Source organism: Mustela nigripes, chromosome 13 (assembly GCF_022355385.1).
Source record: "Mustela nigripes isolate SB6536 chromosome 13, MUSNIG.SB6536, whole genome shotgun sequence".
Classification (NCBI taxonomy): Eukaryota; Metazoa; Chordata; class Mammalia; order Carnivora; family Mustelidae; genus Mustela; species Mustela nigripes.
The window spans coordinates 28,836,226-28,851,219 of record NC_081569.1 but is presented as its reverse complement, the minus strand read 5'-3'; the positions used below and the strand labels follow the sequence as shown (position 1 = coordinate 28,851,219).

The 14,994-nt window shown below is 57.9% G+C and overlaps 1 protein-coding gene across 1 annotated transcript in view; it reads right to left on the bottom strand.

The window, feature by feature from the left end:
* Positions 1 to 653: 653 nt before the first annotated feature.
* Positions 654 to 14,994, bottom strand: part of CSPG4 (chondroitin sulfate proteoglycan 4) — a 41,152-nt gene continuing 26,811 nt past the window's right edge. Inside the window, exons 6-10 of the mRNA XM_059371783.1 lie at positions 14,405 to 14,603; positions 14,182 to 14,316; positions 13,889 to 14,055; positions 9,689 to 9,872; positions 654 to 9,391 (exon numbers count right to left, since the gene is read on the bottom strand). Coding sequence (XP_059227766.1) covers positions 7,557 to 9,391; positions 9,689 to 9,872; positions 13,889 to 14,055; positions 14,182 to 14,316; positions 14,405 to 14,603 — 2,520 coding nt within the window. The 3' untranslated portion in view covers positions 654 to 7,556. The remainder of the gene's footprint in view (positions 9,392 to 9,688; positions 9,873 to 13,888; positions 14,056 to 14,181; positions 14,317 to 14,404; positions 14,604 to 14,994) is intronic.

Below are 14,994 nucleotides of genomic sequence, written 5' to 3'. Positions count from 1 at the left end.
CTGTGCCATCCCAGGGGGCAGATCAGGCCACCTCCTTCCTCCCTGGCACTGAAGCCCAGCCTGTTTGGGCTGGCACGAGCTGGGTGGGGGGCTGCCCACTATGTAGGAGGGATGGTGGTATTCCAACCTGGTTGACTCCTAAGGCTCCCACTGAGCTCACTGAACCTGGGGGGGGGGCGGGTGCTGGATGCAGAGTTCTGGTACAGGGGCTCAGCAGTCCCCTGCTCCTCACCACAGTTCTGTATCTTAAAGGGTTGGCCCTGGCAGGCGGGCAGTGGGGAAGGACAAGCTTCCAGCCCATCACAGCTTGACTCCGGGCGGGCGGCTACTCCCCATCAGACTGGGAATTCCACGGGAGCTTCTCTCAGCCTGATCCCCAGAGCCCCTGTTGGCTCTAGGGCCAGTCTTCTGGTCCCTCTGGCTCCACGTTATCTGGCCCCTGCCCTCGTACTCCCTGTCTTTCAGGCATAGTCCAGGCTCCCCTCTCTTGGAATCCCCTGTGTTTTGGCCTTCCCTGGGCCCACCCTCCCCCCCACCCTGCCTTCCACCCTGCCTTCCTCCACCAGCCGGGCAGGTTCAAGTGCCACTCCTCCCTCTTGGGTCCCTGGGGTCAAGCTTCCTCTGAGCTCTTCTGGATCAGTAGGGTGGGGGGAAGGAATGCAGGTCAGTGTGGCTGCCAGCTTCTAGCCAGAACTTGAACCTGTCTGTATACCTCACTCTTCCCGCCAAAGTCCAGCAAAGGAGAGCGCCTGAATGTCCCTCTTTTCCAAATGGGCAATTTCCAGATGCTCCAGAACTGAGCATTTTTTAGCATGTAATCTGTGCCAGGCACCGAGATGGCTGTTGTAAATCATAGTAATAACAATAATGTCAATCTGAATATTTCTTAAGCTTATACAATATGTCAGACCCATATGCTAGCTGATCCAATAATAACCACCATTATAATGGCACTGATTATAAAAGTCAGCATTTACTGAGCATTTACTATGTGCCTGGTGCTGTTCTAAGGGCTTTGCCACAACACTTTGAAAAGCAGCCTTGGTTGAGAGGTTCTAATGCAGGCAAGGGGATGGGGCCCCAGGCCAATCATGTACCATTCATGGCTGTAGGAACTGGGAAATGGGCAGAAATGAAGACAGGAGGCGGGGCTGTAGGCAGAAACAGGTAGCTCCCAGGCCTAGCTCTGTACTTGCTAGGGTCGAACATCCCATTCACAGGTGCGTGGACTTGTACAAGTTCATTGGGCAGACACAATCACTGTCGCTGCCCTCCCTCCTCTAGTTCATCGCATCTATCCCCAGACTGAACTTCTTAGGCAGGGCAGCTCATGGGGCAGAGGGGCTGAAGTCTCAGGGCCTGGAACCTTCTCGGATCCATGGGTCCTGTTCTAGTTGCCTCACAGGGCAACCTGTTAGCAGGGCTGACTCAAGAGGAGCCCTTCTGCCCTGACTCACAGACTTCCAGGAGCTCTCGGCCTCCTCCAGCCTCACCCACCTGCCTGCTTGCTCAACCAATAGCTCTGTAGAAAAGGCTCCACCTTCCCCAACAAGACCCAACAGGGTTCTCCCTGCTGCTCTCTGGCTCTTGGAGGTCTCTGCCCTGGCCTGTGTGTCTGGCACCACTGGCTCACACTTATCCTGATGCCTCTCTAGATGCCAGGAGTTCCTCTGCTGGAAGGTGCATCTTTGGCATCTGGAAGGGTTTCAAGCCTCCAGGAGGTAGGCTGGGACTCTTGAGACCTCCAACTGAATGCAGGGTCCTCTGGGCCAGGTAAAGTTGGGGAAGCCCTTGGCTCATCTCCACTGCTTGCCTCTGAAGGTTGGGATCGGGTAGGCCCTACAGTGGTTAGAACAGCTGGCACGGTGGCCAGTGGCTCCAGGACGATCTGAGGAGGAGCTGTAGGGCAAGGGAAGGCGAGTGGCAGGGAGTCCTGGGTTGTCTTCTCCTCCTGTCCCATTTAATCAGTTTGATTGCATCAGTGGTATGCTCCCACATATGATTGGGTTGAAGTGTTCTGCCCGTGTGCTTCTGAGAGCTAGACCCCAGGCATTTGGTAGGAGGGAGCCACGGGTAAGTATGGAGGAAGAGAGAAGTGGGTGCTGAAGAGTCTGGCAGGGACAGTTTAAACCTGCTCCTTAGAAACTTAGGACGTGGGGCCAGGTCTGCCTGGGCCCTGGAAGGGATCTGGGGGCTAGAACTGTGGTTGGGAGCCCCACTAGCACTCCTAGGGATGACGGAAGCCAGGGGAACCAGATGGGAAGTCAGGATACAGAGTCAGAGTGGGATTGGGGGTTAGAGACCTTTTGGATTGCGGGAAGGGAGGGGCTCTATTCTGTCAACAAACGTTTACTGAACATCTGCTATGAACCTCGTCCTGGACCCGGCTGGCCATTGCCCCCAGAGGGCACACAGCTTTGAACTATGTTTACTGCAAGGAACAGAGGGCTGGGGGCCTCAGCAACCTGGCAGGGAAAGGGAGTTGGGGCTCTCAAAGTCATGCACAGCACCAGGACAGCACATAGGCTGGGGGCCACAGCATTTATTCTGGGGCCAGAAGGGACAGTGAGTGGTCCAGCCTCCCTCGCTTCCCACCCCTGCAGGACAGGACAGAGTGCTGTGGGAGGCCCATGCCCTCTTTCTTGACCAGGCCTGTGTTGTGGCCTGACGGCCAGCTTCTTTCCCCTTCCTCTGCTGGCTGCTGCGGCTCTACTGTGCAGGAGACCCAATGCCCTGACTGGGGGCTTTGGCTGGGCCCCTCCTTTTTTCCCTCCCTCTACAGGTGGAACCCAGATGGGTGGGGAGGGAAGGACTAGCTGGATTGTAGAAGGTGGGGTGGCAGGGGGTTGCTGTATATTCCAGGAGCCTGTCTTGGGAGGTAAGGGTGGAAGTGGGCTTCTTCTGCAGACCCTCCCCACTGATCAGACCTGGCTACTGGCCTCGTCCTCCTCTGCTCCCCTCTTGTCCTCAGTGGAGGCTCCTGAGCAGGAACCCCCACAACAGAACCCTGTCCCTCCAAATCAGCAGAGGATATAGGGACTTGAGTTGAAAGACAAAACTCTGGAACTGGATCATGGGGTCTGACCTCTTTCTAAGTCTGCCATTGACTTACCATGGTCTTAACCTTGTCCCTGCCTCTCTGAGCTGTTTCTCCATTTGGAGGTGGAGGGGTAGGACCTAAGTCAATGTGTCTTTACTATTTGTTAAACACAGAGTCTGTTTCAGCTGATCTGGGGTGAGGCCTGAGAGCCCTCATTTTTTCTTTTTCTTTTTTGAAGATTTTATCTTTAAGTAATCTCTCCACTCAACGTGGGGCTCAAACTGCCAACCCTGAGACCAAGAGTCTCATTGTCTCCTGTCTGAGCAGTCTAGGTGTCCCCAGAGTTCTTATTTCTAATAAGCTCCCGAATGTCTCTGGTCCTCCAGGTCCATGGACCGCACTTTGAGCGACAAAGACTTAGACAGCCCATCCAGCTTGGGCCTCCAGGACCCAGAGGTGGTGTTGCCTGAGCCCTCTGTGAGCTTACAAGGCATCCAGAGGAAGTCCTGTCATTAGCTTGAGGCTTTACGCTAACAGAGCTGGCAGTGCCCAGGTTGAGGGGCATGGGAGCTCCTTGAAAAGTCCCTTCTTGGCCACTGGTTGATCTAACCAAGGGTTACTTTTGTCTTCAGGGGGTCTCCCACAACATTTTTGGCCCCAAATGCCCTTGCCCACTAATCCCAGTGGAGACCAGACAGGGACGATGTGAACTCGGAGCCAACCTCGGGTAGGAGACGGGCTGTGGAGAGAGGGCTCCAGCAGAGCTGGTTCCCATCCTGGCTCCCGCCATTTGCCAGGGCCTCCTCATGTGGTGTGACAAGGAACGGAAACCCAACCAGAGCACTCCGGGGGCTGCCCAGGTACCTCCATTTCTTTAAGGTCATGAATCTAGGGGCGCCTGGGTGGCTCAGTGGGTTAAAGCCTCTGCCTTTGGCTCAGGTCATGATCCCAGAGTCCTGGGATCCAGCCCCGCCTCTGGCTCTCTGCTTGGCAGGGAGCCTGCTTCCTCCTCTCTCTCTCTGCCTGCCTCTCTGCCTACTTGTGATCTCTCTCTGTCAAATAAATAAATAAAATCTTTAAAACAAAAATCCTAGTCTTCGGGGCCTAGAGAAAGATGCCAGCACCTGGCCATTCCTATCCCAGTAGGGAGACAATGTGGAGTGGGGGCAGGGCAGGGAGGGAGGTCCCTGTCTCTGCTTCCTACTGGGGGATGATGGTTCTAGCCTGAGCAGCTCCACTTAAAGGGCCAGCTCCTAGCACTAGGAGAGGGGCTCAGAGGAAGCCCCTTCTTTAGCATCTAAGTGGCTAAAACATTTAAGGTGGTGGGCAGGACTTCCAAGCTGGGGACCCCCAAAACTGGGCCCTCTGGCCATCCCTACCCTGTTCCCCATACCCTCTCCTGCTGTGGTTCCACTTCTTGGCACTGCTGATGTCAGTCTGGGCCTCTGGATCGTCAGGTAGCCCCAGCCCTTGGTTCCCCATGGGCAGCTCTGAGGCCTGTAGGAGGGCCCACAAGTGCAGAGTACTTCTCTCCCAACTCTGTGTGTGCACCTGTATGGACGTGCGGGCATACGTATTACGTGGGCAGGTATTTATGTTAGAACAGGGTGCGTCTGAAGGTCTAAAGGTACACAGCCATGTGCATAAGTGCACTGTGTGTGTATGTGTGTGTGTGTGTGTGGGTAAAGAAGAGGGTCAGAGTGCTCCCACACATTCCTAAACACTTGTGCCCAGGTTGGCGTCTATCTCAGTGCCTGGGAGGAGCTGCCTTCTTAAAGTAAGGGGATAGTGAGTTATTTTGCAAAGTGGATAACAATCCCTTTAAGCCTTGGGGGCCTGTCTGAAATCTGCAAGGGATTTACTTAAATGGAGGCCCCACATTTAAAGTGGGTTCCAGATTTGGTGTTCCAGTGAAAGACCTTCTCCCAGGTCCTCATGGAGCCCTGTGCACAATGCCCTGGGTGCTGGCCCCCTGGTCAGCAGAGGCTTAAAGGAAATGGAGCAGTGTCAGCCTGTGCCAGCTCGCTGGGGGGGCAGGACAAGCTGGGCTGAGCGAACAGAGAGCATGTCGTCAGTCCTGGGAGGGGCGGGAAATAGGAGATGAGGCCAGATCCTGCCTGGCGGGTCTGTCACCCTTGTCTCCGGTTACACTCCCAGGGAAACTGGTCACCCTGGGTGGAGTCCGGAGTCAGATATGAGGGCCCTGAGGATCTGGCCCCAAGCTCTAGGAAGAGGCAGGGCATAGTGCCTGGGGTGTGGCATGGAGACTCCCTTGGCAGGGCCCCTTGTATGAGGTTGGCCTGAGGGGTGCCAGAGAGACTAGGCTGTAGAAGGAAGCCAGGTTGGGATTTGGAACTCCTGCTGGAGAGGGGTCTCTGTGGGGGTCCCCTCTACGGCCTCGGACAGGCTCTTCAGTGTGGCAAGAAGAGTTGGCTGGGCCTTGGGCTCTGGTCCACTCTAGTGCTGCCTGGCTGTGTGTGATTGGATAGCCTTGATTCTCAGCCTGCCCTTGGTCCCCTAGGTGCCCTTTCAGCACTGATAGTCCGGGATTCCAGGTGACCTGCCCACATCTTGAGAGTGGAGGAGGATCTGGGGAATGCCGGGATGGGAAGGGGATGATAAGAGGCGTCTTGGCAGGGCGCTCTGGGGACAGCACAGTGGGGAGGAGGGAGTTTCCTTTCTTGCCCTAGTTTCTGATTCAGATGTTCCCGATATGGAGACACAAGGAAGGGGTGCTTCTGGTCCCCAGACACTGGTCAGCTGTCAAAGGCTGGCTGGGGCTCTCCACCCCGTCTGACTGTGCTGAGGCACTGGGCTCCAATGTCCCAGATCCTGCACCTCCCACACTGTGTTTCTTTGGAGGACGTCTGCTTACTGCCAGGCAGCATCACCTGGGATCCAGAATCTGTCCTCATTGTCCATAACTCTCAAAAGGGAGAGGGGCAGGGGTCGTGACTCCCGAGCAGCTCATAGAGGGTCTCTAACCAGAGGATGGCCTCTTGGGGCAGCTCGCTTTTCAGAATCCTTGCTGCTTACCCTGCCTTTGAGAAGGGGCACCCTCGGTCTTCTTGTTGGGGGGCAGAGACCAACTGAAATGTTCCTTGGGAAAATCTCCAGGGAGCCAAGGGAAGACACCAGTGGCGGTCCCCTCGTCTCCCCCACAGCACCAGGTCCCAGCCTTGGGATCCCTATGTAACCCCCTCAGTCTCCTGACCTTTGCTGCTCCAGCAACTTGAGAGGTAGGTGGAGAAGGACAAGGTTGTGGAGGCCAAAACTCAGGCTAAGACATCTGTGGCTGGGACGTTTAATACATCTCCTGATTTCATTGTTTCTTTGAGCTCCTCGGAGGTGGCCTAGCCTATCTTTACTAAACCAAAGGGCTTTGGTCCCATTCCACAAAGACTGGCCCACCTGCCTACACAGGTGGGGGCAGAGGAGATCTGAAAGGTCCCTGGAGGTGGACATTGAGGGCTCACATGGCCCTGTCCAGCCTGCTGGCTGAGGCCTAGTGGGACGGCCAGCCCCAGAGGAGTGCAGGCTGGTTTGGACAAGGGCCCAGTGCATGGTCAGACAAACGACACGCATCTGTCCAGAACCTCCACAACACCGTTTATCCAGGCCCCATGGAGTTGAGTGTCCTCAACTGCTCACCCCCAGTCCTTGGGGGAGCACAGGCATTGTAGTGGCCTCTGGCCTGAGGCCCGCATACTCCCCAACCCAGCCAGGTCCGGGGCCACAGACACACACTGCCTAACTTGCCCTCAGCCTGTCAAGGTTGGGCTCCGGGTATGAGCTGGCCTCAGACCTTCCTCCCTCCCACACTCTCAGGAGCTCCCTCAGTCTGGGCGAGCTCGACACTGTGTTAAATAGCTTCCTTGCAATCCCCCTTAAATAAACCCATCCCCAGAGCAACCCACCCCATCTTGTTCCCTGAATGTATTATTCTACTGGCTTATGTCTCCTAGAGAGTGGAGGGGCTCCCTCCTCCTGCCCTCTGCTCCAGGGAATACCATCTCCCTAAAAAACCAGGGGAAAAAGTTTTCCCATCAGCTCTGGGGCAGAGACAAAGGGAGGCCTGGCTTGGAGTGGAAAAGCCAGGAATCCCCATCTGTCATCCCAGCCCTCTCCTCTCCTTGCCCTCTCAGCAGTCTGGGCCAGCTGTGACTTACCCAAGATCACAGACCCAGGATCCAGAGTCCTGACATATCTAGGAGGTCACTCTGGTTTTGACAGCCCAAACTAGCTCCAGGGCAGGGGGACTGACTCCAAGCCTGCCTCTGACCTTAGCCCACCCCTTGCAGTTCTCCAGGCATGGAGAAAGCTGGGGGGATTCCAGCTCTTGACTCCGCTTGGTCCCGGACCCCTGGGACCTCCTCCCAGCACCCTCCACACCAGATGTCCCCAGGTGTCTCTAGCTCTGGGGATACTCAGACAGCACCAGGGCATGGGAGCAATGGGGCCAGGGCCTGAGCAAACCTGTCCCTGGCCTGATCAGCATCTGGGCCCAGGCCTGGGCTCACACCCAGTACTGGCCGTTCTTGAGAGCAGGGTTGGGTGTCCGGCAGAACTGCAGCAGCTCTGGGTCAGGCTGGCCCCCCGGTGGGGGCCCCTGGCTGGGCACCGCTGTGAGCGGGATGGCTTGGCCCGGCTCTACCTTACGGAAGGTCTCGTTGTCGCCTGCTAGGCCATTGCGGGGCTTGGCAGTCAGGACTTGGACGTCGTGCTTGCCCGTCTTGTTGCGTTTGCGGAGGTAGAAGAGCAGAGGAAGGATGAGTGCCAGGAGCAGGAGGACCAGACACACAGGGATGATGACGCTGAACATGTTGGCCTCCAGGAAGCCCAGCAAGCCCCCGCTGGCCACAGTGGGTACGGGGCTGGAGGCGAACGGGCCTGGCTCCCCCGTGGGGGTGCTGCTCTCTGGTTTCCTTGCTTCGGTCTGAGCAGGCTTGGGGAGACTGAGCAGGGCCACGCTGTAGGGTCGGGCCGCATCGTAAGGTTCAGTGTCAAAGTCCAGTGTGGCCACAGCGGGGGGGACACCCCGTGCCCACAGCTCCAGAATGAGACTGTCGCCCACGGGGCCAGGGGACTGGCCCTCTGGCTTGCCCACTTCCAGCCCCAGCCTTCCATCCTCAAGGTCCTGCTGGGTGAATTGCTCCACAAGCTGGCTATCGCTGGGCTCCGTCCTGGCCTGGGGCACACGTATCACACGGCCATGCCGGGGTCCCGCCAGGAGCCGGAAACGGGGCACACTGCCCGTGCGGTTGGCCAGCTCTCCAGCATCAAGGACGGTGGAGTCCAAGCGCAGGGTAGCCCCCTGGGGCCATGGCCCACCATCCCCCACACGCAGCAGAGCCCTGACAGTGATGTTCACCGTGGCGGATGCATTGGCCCCTCGGGCCAGCGCCAGGATGCCAAAGTGGTCTCGAGAGGAGGAGAAGTTGGTGAAGGCGAAGACCACCTCCCCCTGGTCTACCTGGAGCTGGCTGAAGGAGGCAGCAGGCTGCCCAGCCACCAGGAGCTGCCCGAAACGGGGCCGCCGGGTGAGGCGGTAGGCGGCGTCTGGCTCATCCCGGTCTGACACCACCCGCAGCTGCTGCCGGCTCAGGGAGGAGCGCCCCACAGCCTGCGGCACCTCCAGGGGCGCCCGCAGCTGCACCTCAATGGCCGATGGCAGGACGTCCACGGCCAGGGACATGGGCACGGGAGGGCTGGCCCCGTCAGATGCGCTCAGCTGCAGAATGCCAGCCACGCTGCTCCCATTGGCCACGAAGGCCAGGCGCCCAGCGTCCACGTCAGCCTGCGTGAAGCGGGTCACCGGCCCTGGGCCGGCCCCCACCAGACTCAGGAAGCCATTGAGGGGAGCCCGCTGCACCTCATACTCAATCTCCCCAGGCGCCGAGTCCGGGTCCACCACACTGAGCTGGGCCCGGGAGACCGGCACGCGGGAGCCCCGGGTGAGCCGGAGCGGCACGGATGCCTGGGGCCGCGGTGGCCGCTCGTTCACATCCCGCACTGTGATGGTAAAGGCCTCTGAGGTCTGGGGTCCTGACACGGAGGCCCCCGCTGGCCCCTGGAGGTGGGCGCGGAAGCGGAAGCCATCCTGCTGGGTGCCCCCGCCGCCGTGGGCATAGGCCAGTTGCCCTGCGGCCAGCTCGGACTGCAGGAAGTGGGGCCGGCCGGCGTGGAGGGGCTCCTCGGCCACCAGCAGCTGGCCCCGGGTGGGGAACTGTGTAATCTGGAAGAGCACGTCATGCTCTGGGCGCTGGGGTGACGGGATGCTGGCCAGGAGGTTGGAGGCATCAAGGGTGGCCGTGGTGATCTCGGCCCGCTGGCCTTCGGGGACCCAGAGACCTAGGGGTGGGATGTAGGCTATGAAGGTCCTGTCCACTGAAGAAAGACCTCAGAGCCTCAGACCAGGACCCCCACGGCAAGGTTGTGCCTTTTCCCTCAGACCAGGTACCCCAGGGTGGGGCTCAGGGGCCCCTGGAGGATAAGGATCATGTCTCCTCTCTGACCTCAAAATGTCCCCACCTGCTCACCCTCCCTTAACTTCCCAGATCCTGGGAACTGACGAGGGAGCTGCTGACCCTGGCCTTGTGTCCCCTCCTTTCTGGACTTGCCCAGCGTCTTCCCCATCATACAGTTCACCTTTGTTCCTCCAGAGGCGGCTGGGGCGCTGGGGGCAGGCAGCCTCGAAGGACACAGACACAACAAGGGTGGCAGCCACATCCAGGGCAGGGGGTGATGACAGCTGGAGCTCCAGGGTGTCGTGGACCTCCCAGAAGGGCTCAGGAGGCATCTCGTGTTCGTACAGAACATTCCCAGCATACACCTGGGGAGGGACCCCATTTTGGGAGAAGAGAGGCAGGTTGAGCCTGTGGAGCCTGGGAGCCCCTTGTAATCTCCTTGACGAGCCCCTGGTGCCCAGTCTCACTGTCAACTCTCCTGGCTCTCCCTGGCCCCATGTCAGGGACCTGTGCTCTCCCTCACTAGCTCAGTGGATCACCATCGGTAGTGATGTGGCAGTGAGGACACTGGATCTAGAGCTTGATGCCTTGTGAAATCTGGGCTCTGCTTCCTCAGGTCAATCACCTCCCCTCTCTGAGCCCGCAAGAAAAGCAGTATTCGAATGCTTCTCTCTCGGCAGCTGGTCCTTCCACTTCTGCCCTGGGTCCCTGCCCCTCTTCCCCACTGAGGACACCAGTTTCACCAGCTCCCTCCTTTCTCCTATGGCAAAAATTTCCCCCCCAAAAGAGAACATTCCCATCATTACTCAACCACGTTATTCTCTCTTCTGTCTTTTTTTCTTTTAAAGATTTATTTATTTTTGAGAGAGAGCAAGAGCACGTGCGTGCGTGGGAGAGGGGCTAGAGGGAGAAACTCCAGCAAGCCCTGCGCTATGCACAGAGCCCAGTGCAGGGCTCAATCTCATGACCCTGAGGATCACTACTGGAGCTGAAATCTACTTGGGTGCTTAACTGACTGCACCCGGCCCCCCAGCCACCTCCTCTCTTCCCTCTTAAAGAAAAGACCCATGACTTCACTTTTTCCACCAACATGTGTCACCCCTCTCCACATTTGGCTCTGCTTTACAGCAAAACTCCAAAAAGAACAGTCTAGAATCTGCTCTATGCTGTCCTGAGTGCAGGCTACACAGGCCTTTGCTCCCGTCCTCACCGAGGGTACCCACAATGTCTGCGTTGTGAGACCCGACGGCGGTTCACGGGCCTCATGTTGCTTACCTGCTTGGCACGCGGCACTAGACATCATCGTGCATTCCTTCCTCTAACACCCGTTGGCTTCCAGCATGGCCCCCTTTCATGTTTTCCTCCTGTCTCGTTAGCTGCTCCTTCACAGACTCCATGGTCCCCCTCTTCTCCCCGATGCCTATAGCATGGCCTCCAGAGTCTCCTCTATCTACAGGCACATCCCACGTGTCGTCCCAGGTCAGCTCTGCGGGTGACCCCCTTACTTCTGTCTCCAGCCTGGACTGCTCTCTCCCGAACTCCAGACTCACATATCCACTTGCTTCCGGACAGCTCCCTGAGGATGTCTAAGGACCAGCTCAGAGCAGCCCTGGACCAGACAGCCTTCTGACCTGCGCTCTTCTCCTAGTCCTCCTGCTTCTCACGATGGCAGCTCTGTTCTTGCCGTGGAGGCGTCCCTGACTCCTCCCTCTCTCGCACACCATCACTTCTGGCCTGGATTATCGCTATAGCTTCCCATGTCCCAGTTTTGTCCGTTGATCCCTGCTCTACAACTGTTCTGAACACCGAAGCCAGAGCGAGACTTTTCCTATGTAGGGTTACTGTCCTTCTTGTTCAGATAGTACAGCGGCTTCTCCTCCGACCACAAAGCCCCCACTCTGACCCCATTCCCACCACACCTGCTGTTCTCCAGGCCCGTCTGCCTGGTAAACACCCAGGGATAGTCCTCACTTCCATGAAGAATTTTGCTCCTTTCTTCTGCCTGCTAATCCAAATGTGTTCTCTGGTCTTATCTCTTGTTTTCCCCTTTTGGGGAGGGAGATCTATTTCCTCCTTAGAAAAACAGGGCTTGTGCAATAATGAGATGGAAATTGATGTCCCAGCGTGTGGGAGACTCTTGGACAGGGTAGTGATGAACTGGAGAGCAGTGCCCATCTAATAGGGGAGGCAGCCCCACGCTAAGGGGGGGTCACCTCAGTTCTAAAGGGGGAGTGGAGCCCCAGTGAAACGGGTGGTTGCTCCTCAGCTGATTGCTATAGGAGGGAACAGAGCCTTTTAAGAAACTGGAAATCAGGGCACCTGGGTGGCTCAGTCAGTTGAACATCTGCCTTCGGCTCAGCTCAGGTCATGACCTTGGGGTCCTAGGATCCAGCCCCGCATTGGCCTCTCTGCTCAGGAGGGAGCCTGCTTCCCCCTCTGTCTCTGCCTGTCTCTCTGCCTACTTGTGATCTCTCTCTCTCTCTCTTTGTCAAATAAACAAATAAAATCTTAAAACAAAAAAAAAAAAAAAGAAAAAAAAAAAGAAACGAAACTGGAAATCAGGGACACCTGGGTGGCTCAGGCGGTTAAGCATCTGTCTTTAACTCAGGTCATGATCTCCGGGTTAGGTTCCCTGCTCAGTGGGGAGTCTGCTTCTCCCTCTGCCCCTCCCCTCTACTTGAACACACGTACTCTCTCTTAAATGAATCAATAAAACCTTAAAAAAAAAAAAAAAACCCAAAACTGGAAATCAGGCTTTTGAGTGTGTGTGTGTTTATTTAAAATCCCTCAAAAGTTGTATGTTGGCCATTAATTTTAAAATATTAAATGCCTGTGCATGCCAAATAAAACACATCTGTGGTCTAAATGTGGCCCTCAAGGACTGTCAGCTGTGACCTCTGGCCCAGGCTGAAGGGTGGCAGGAAGCAGAGACCCCCAGAGGTGGCCTGGGAGGATAGAAGCCTGCAGGAGTTTCTGTGGATGGGAGGTGTGCCATTGGGGGTGGCAAATCACAGGCAAGATGGGAAGGGGCCTCTCAGCTCTGCGAGCAAGTGGTATCCTCTGGTGAGAGAAATCTTGCATATTCCTCGTTTTGCCTCTCACTAGACGCATGCTCTGAATAGTCACATGATCTCTGTAAGCCTCAGTTTCCTTATCTGCAGAACGGGACACCTAATCCTTGCCCCACCCGACTCAATATTGCAGGACAGTGGTGCTGTCAAGACAAGACGCAGTCCTGCCCTGCCCCTGCCCCAAAGCCAGGATAAAGTCTCCGCCAGGAAGCCTCTTTCCTGGCTTCCCTGGGTGGCACTGCCAGCCTGGCCCCCCTGGCGGCCATTCACGGTCATTGCATGTACTGCCTGCGGGTGGGGAAAGCGCGGTGGGTGGGGTGGGACCCTGAAGCCTGGTCCTCTTCCCTCCTATTTCCTGGGCATCCAATGACAGCGGCTCCCTGGGAAACAGGGTGCTCAGCGGCTGCAGCCGCCAGCCTGCTGAATATCTTATCGTGGGAAGGAGACCTGGGCAGAAGCCAGGACTTGATGAGAACAGAAAACCTGGGCCCAGGGGGATGCTGACAGGAGAGACCTTTTGCCGTGTATCCCTTGTGAGAACTGCCTCTTTCCCCCCATGCCTGAAAGTTCCCCACCTGCTCTGCCTTTGGAGAGAGCCAAGGCTGCCAGCACTCACAGGAAGTACCTCCTACACTTGGAAGGGGTGTTAATTTAAGTGATGGCTGCTGTCCCCCATCCCTGCCCACGCAACCTCCCCCACCCCCCCCAGTTAGCACAGAGCTGTGCACTCCCAGCAACCTAGCAGAAGACCTCTTCCCATGGCTATCAGTTCTAGTGTTTAACTGGTGGCCTCTGGCTTGCTCTGGAACAACTAGGCCCTGAAGAGAGATGGCAGCTTCACTCCCACTTCACCCTCCTTGGCTGCCTTCTGTTCACTCACGCCCCTGGGACCCACTCTGCTTCTTGCTGGCGCCAGACCTCAGCCTCAGGCTTCCACCTCTCAGGAGCCCAGCAGCTGCCTTCATCTCAAACTCCACGCCTAAACCAAGCATGGCCCCTCACTAGCCACAGGGGATATGCTCACGTCCCTGACTCAGAGCACCCTCTTCAGCTCCTGAGGTCCAACCGCAGCTTCCTTCTGGAAGCCATGCCCCAGGACCCTAGGCTTGCTCTGGGCTGAGATCTTTCCCATCTTCTGTGTACTGGACTGGTGGCTCCTGGAGGGCAAGGCAGGCTCAGCCTGGGGCATGGTGGGGCCAGAGAGTGCCTGCTGTCCATGATGTGGGAGTGGTGCCCAGGTGCACAGGCAGACTGGGTCCCCTGGGGCTGAACTGAGTCTGCGTGGTGGCTGTAGAGAACTGGGCTCTTACCTCGGTTTGGGTAAAGTTCGCCAGGGTCTCCCTGGTGCTGCCGTGCTGGGCATGGAACAGCCTGCCCAGTCGGGGCCCCTGCACCACTCGGTAGAGCAGGTGCTGGGGGTCAGTGCCCGCACTGGAGCTGGCTCTCAGGCTCTGGCTGCTGAGAGGCTGGATCGACCCTGCGAGAGGCACAAGGGGCCTGTTGGCTGTGGACCAGAGCCAGGGCGAGGTCTGCGACGGCTGGCGAGGCAGAGACCCTGGCGTGTCACCTGGCCTACACGGCATGCCATGTGTGGCAGACCCACCTGGGCACACGGTCAGCGTTCGGCTGCCCTCCAAGGAGAGGAGCAGCTGCTTCTGGGCCATCACTTGGAAGAAGTGTCCAGAGGAGGTGTGCTCCCCGTCGGAGAGGCTGAAGCGGAAGCCGCCATCCAGGGCTCCTGCGGGTGGGGGTGGAGTTGGGTCTCACTGGCCCATCATGGCTCCCCATCCTCAGGGCACCACCCCCCAGCCTCCCCGAGTACCCACCTCTGTGCGAGAACAGCACGAGCCCGCCATCCAGCTGGGCCTGGGTGAAGCTGTGGACCTCGGTGCCTGGCGCGGCCCGCAGCACCACCCGCCCATTGCTGGGCTGCTCAATGGTGTAGACCAGCTCTTCCGGTCCTGAGTCGCTGTCTGTGCCCCTAAGAGCCTCCGGAGGGAAGGGCACCGTGGCCCCCTCCCACATCTAGGGACACAAGCCTGTGAAGTTTCTGTCCCCTCCATGCTCTCCCGCCAGACTCCTCCCTGGCCCCGAGGCCATCATCCTCAGGCGGCAGCTCAGCCCCCGGGCGATGCTGGGCTCTGCCTGACAAAGGGCCCTCCACCCCATTCTGCCAAGTAGGAATCCTACTTGGCTGTTCCGCGTCACCCCAGGGCCCAGAGTCTCTTCTCTCTGCCCTGATCCTGCTTGTCCTGCAAGGCCAGCTCCTGTCCCCGACCTCAGGAAGCCCCCAGTTCTTCCTCTCATCAAGTTCTCTCCCTTCAGAGCCCCCCAGCCCTGACTGTCTTTCCCTGGTCCTGTCTCACGGGCAGGGCCGGGGCCTCCGATCCTCCATAGTGAGTCTGGGCATGCGCTG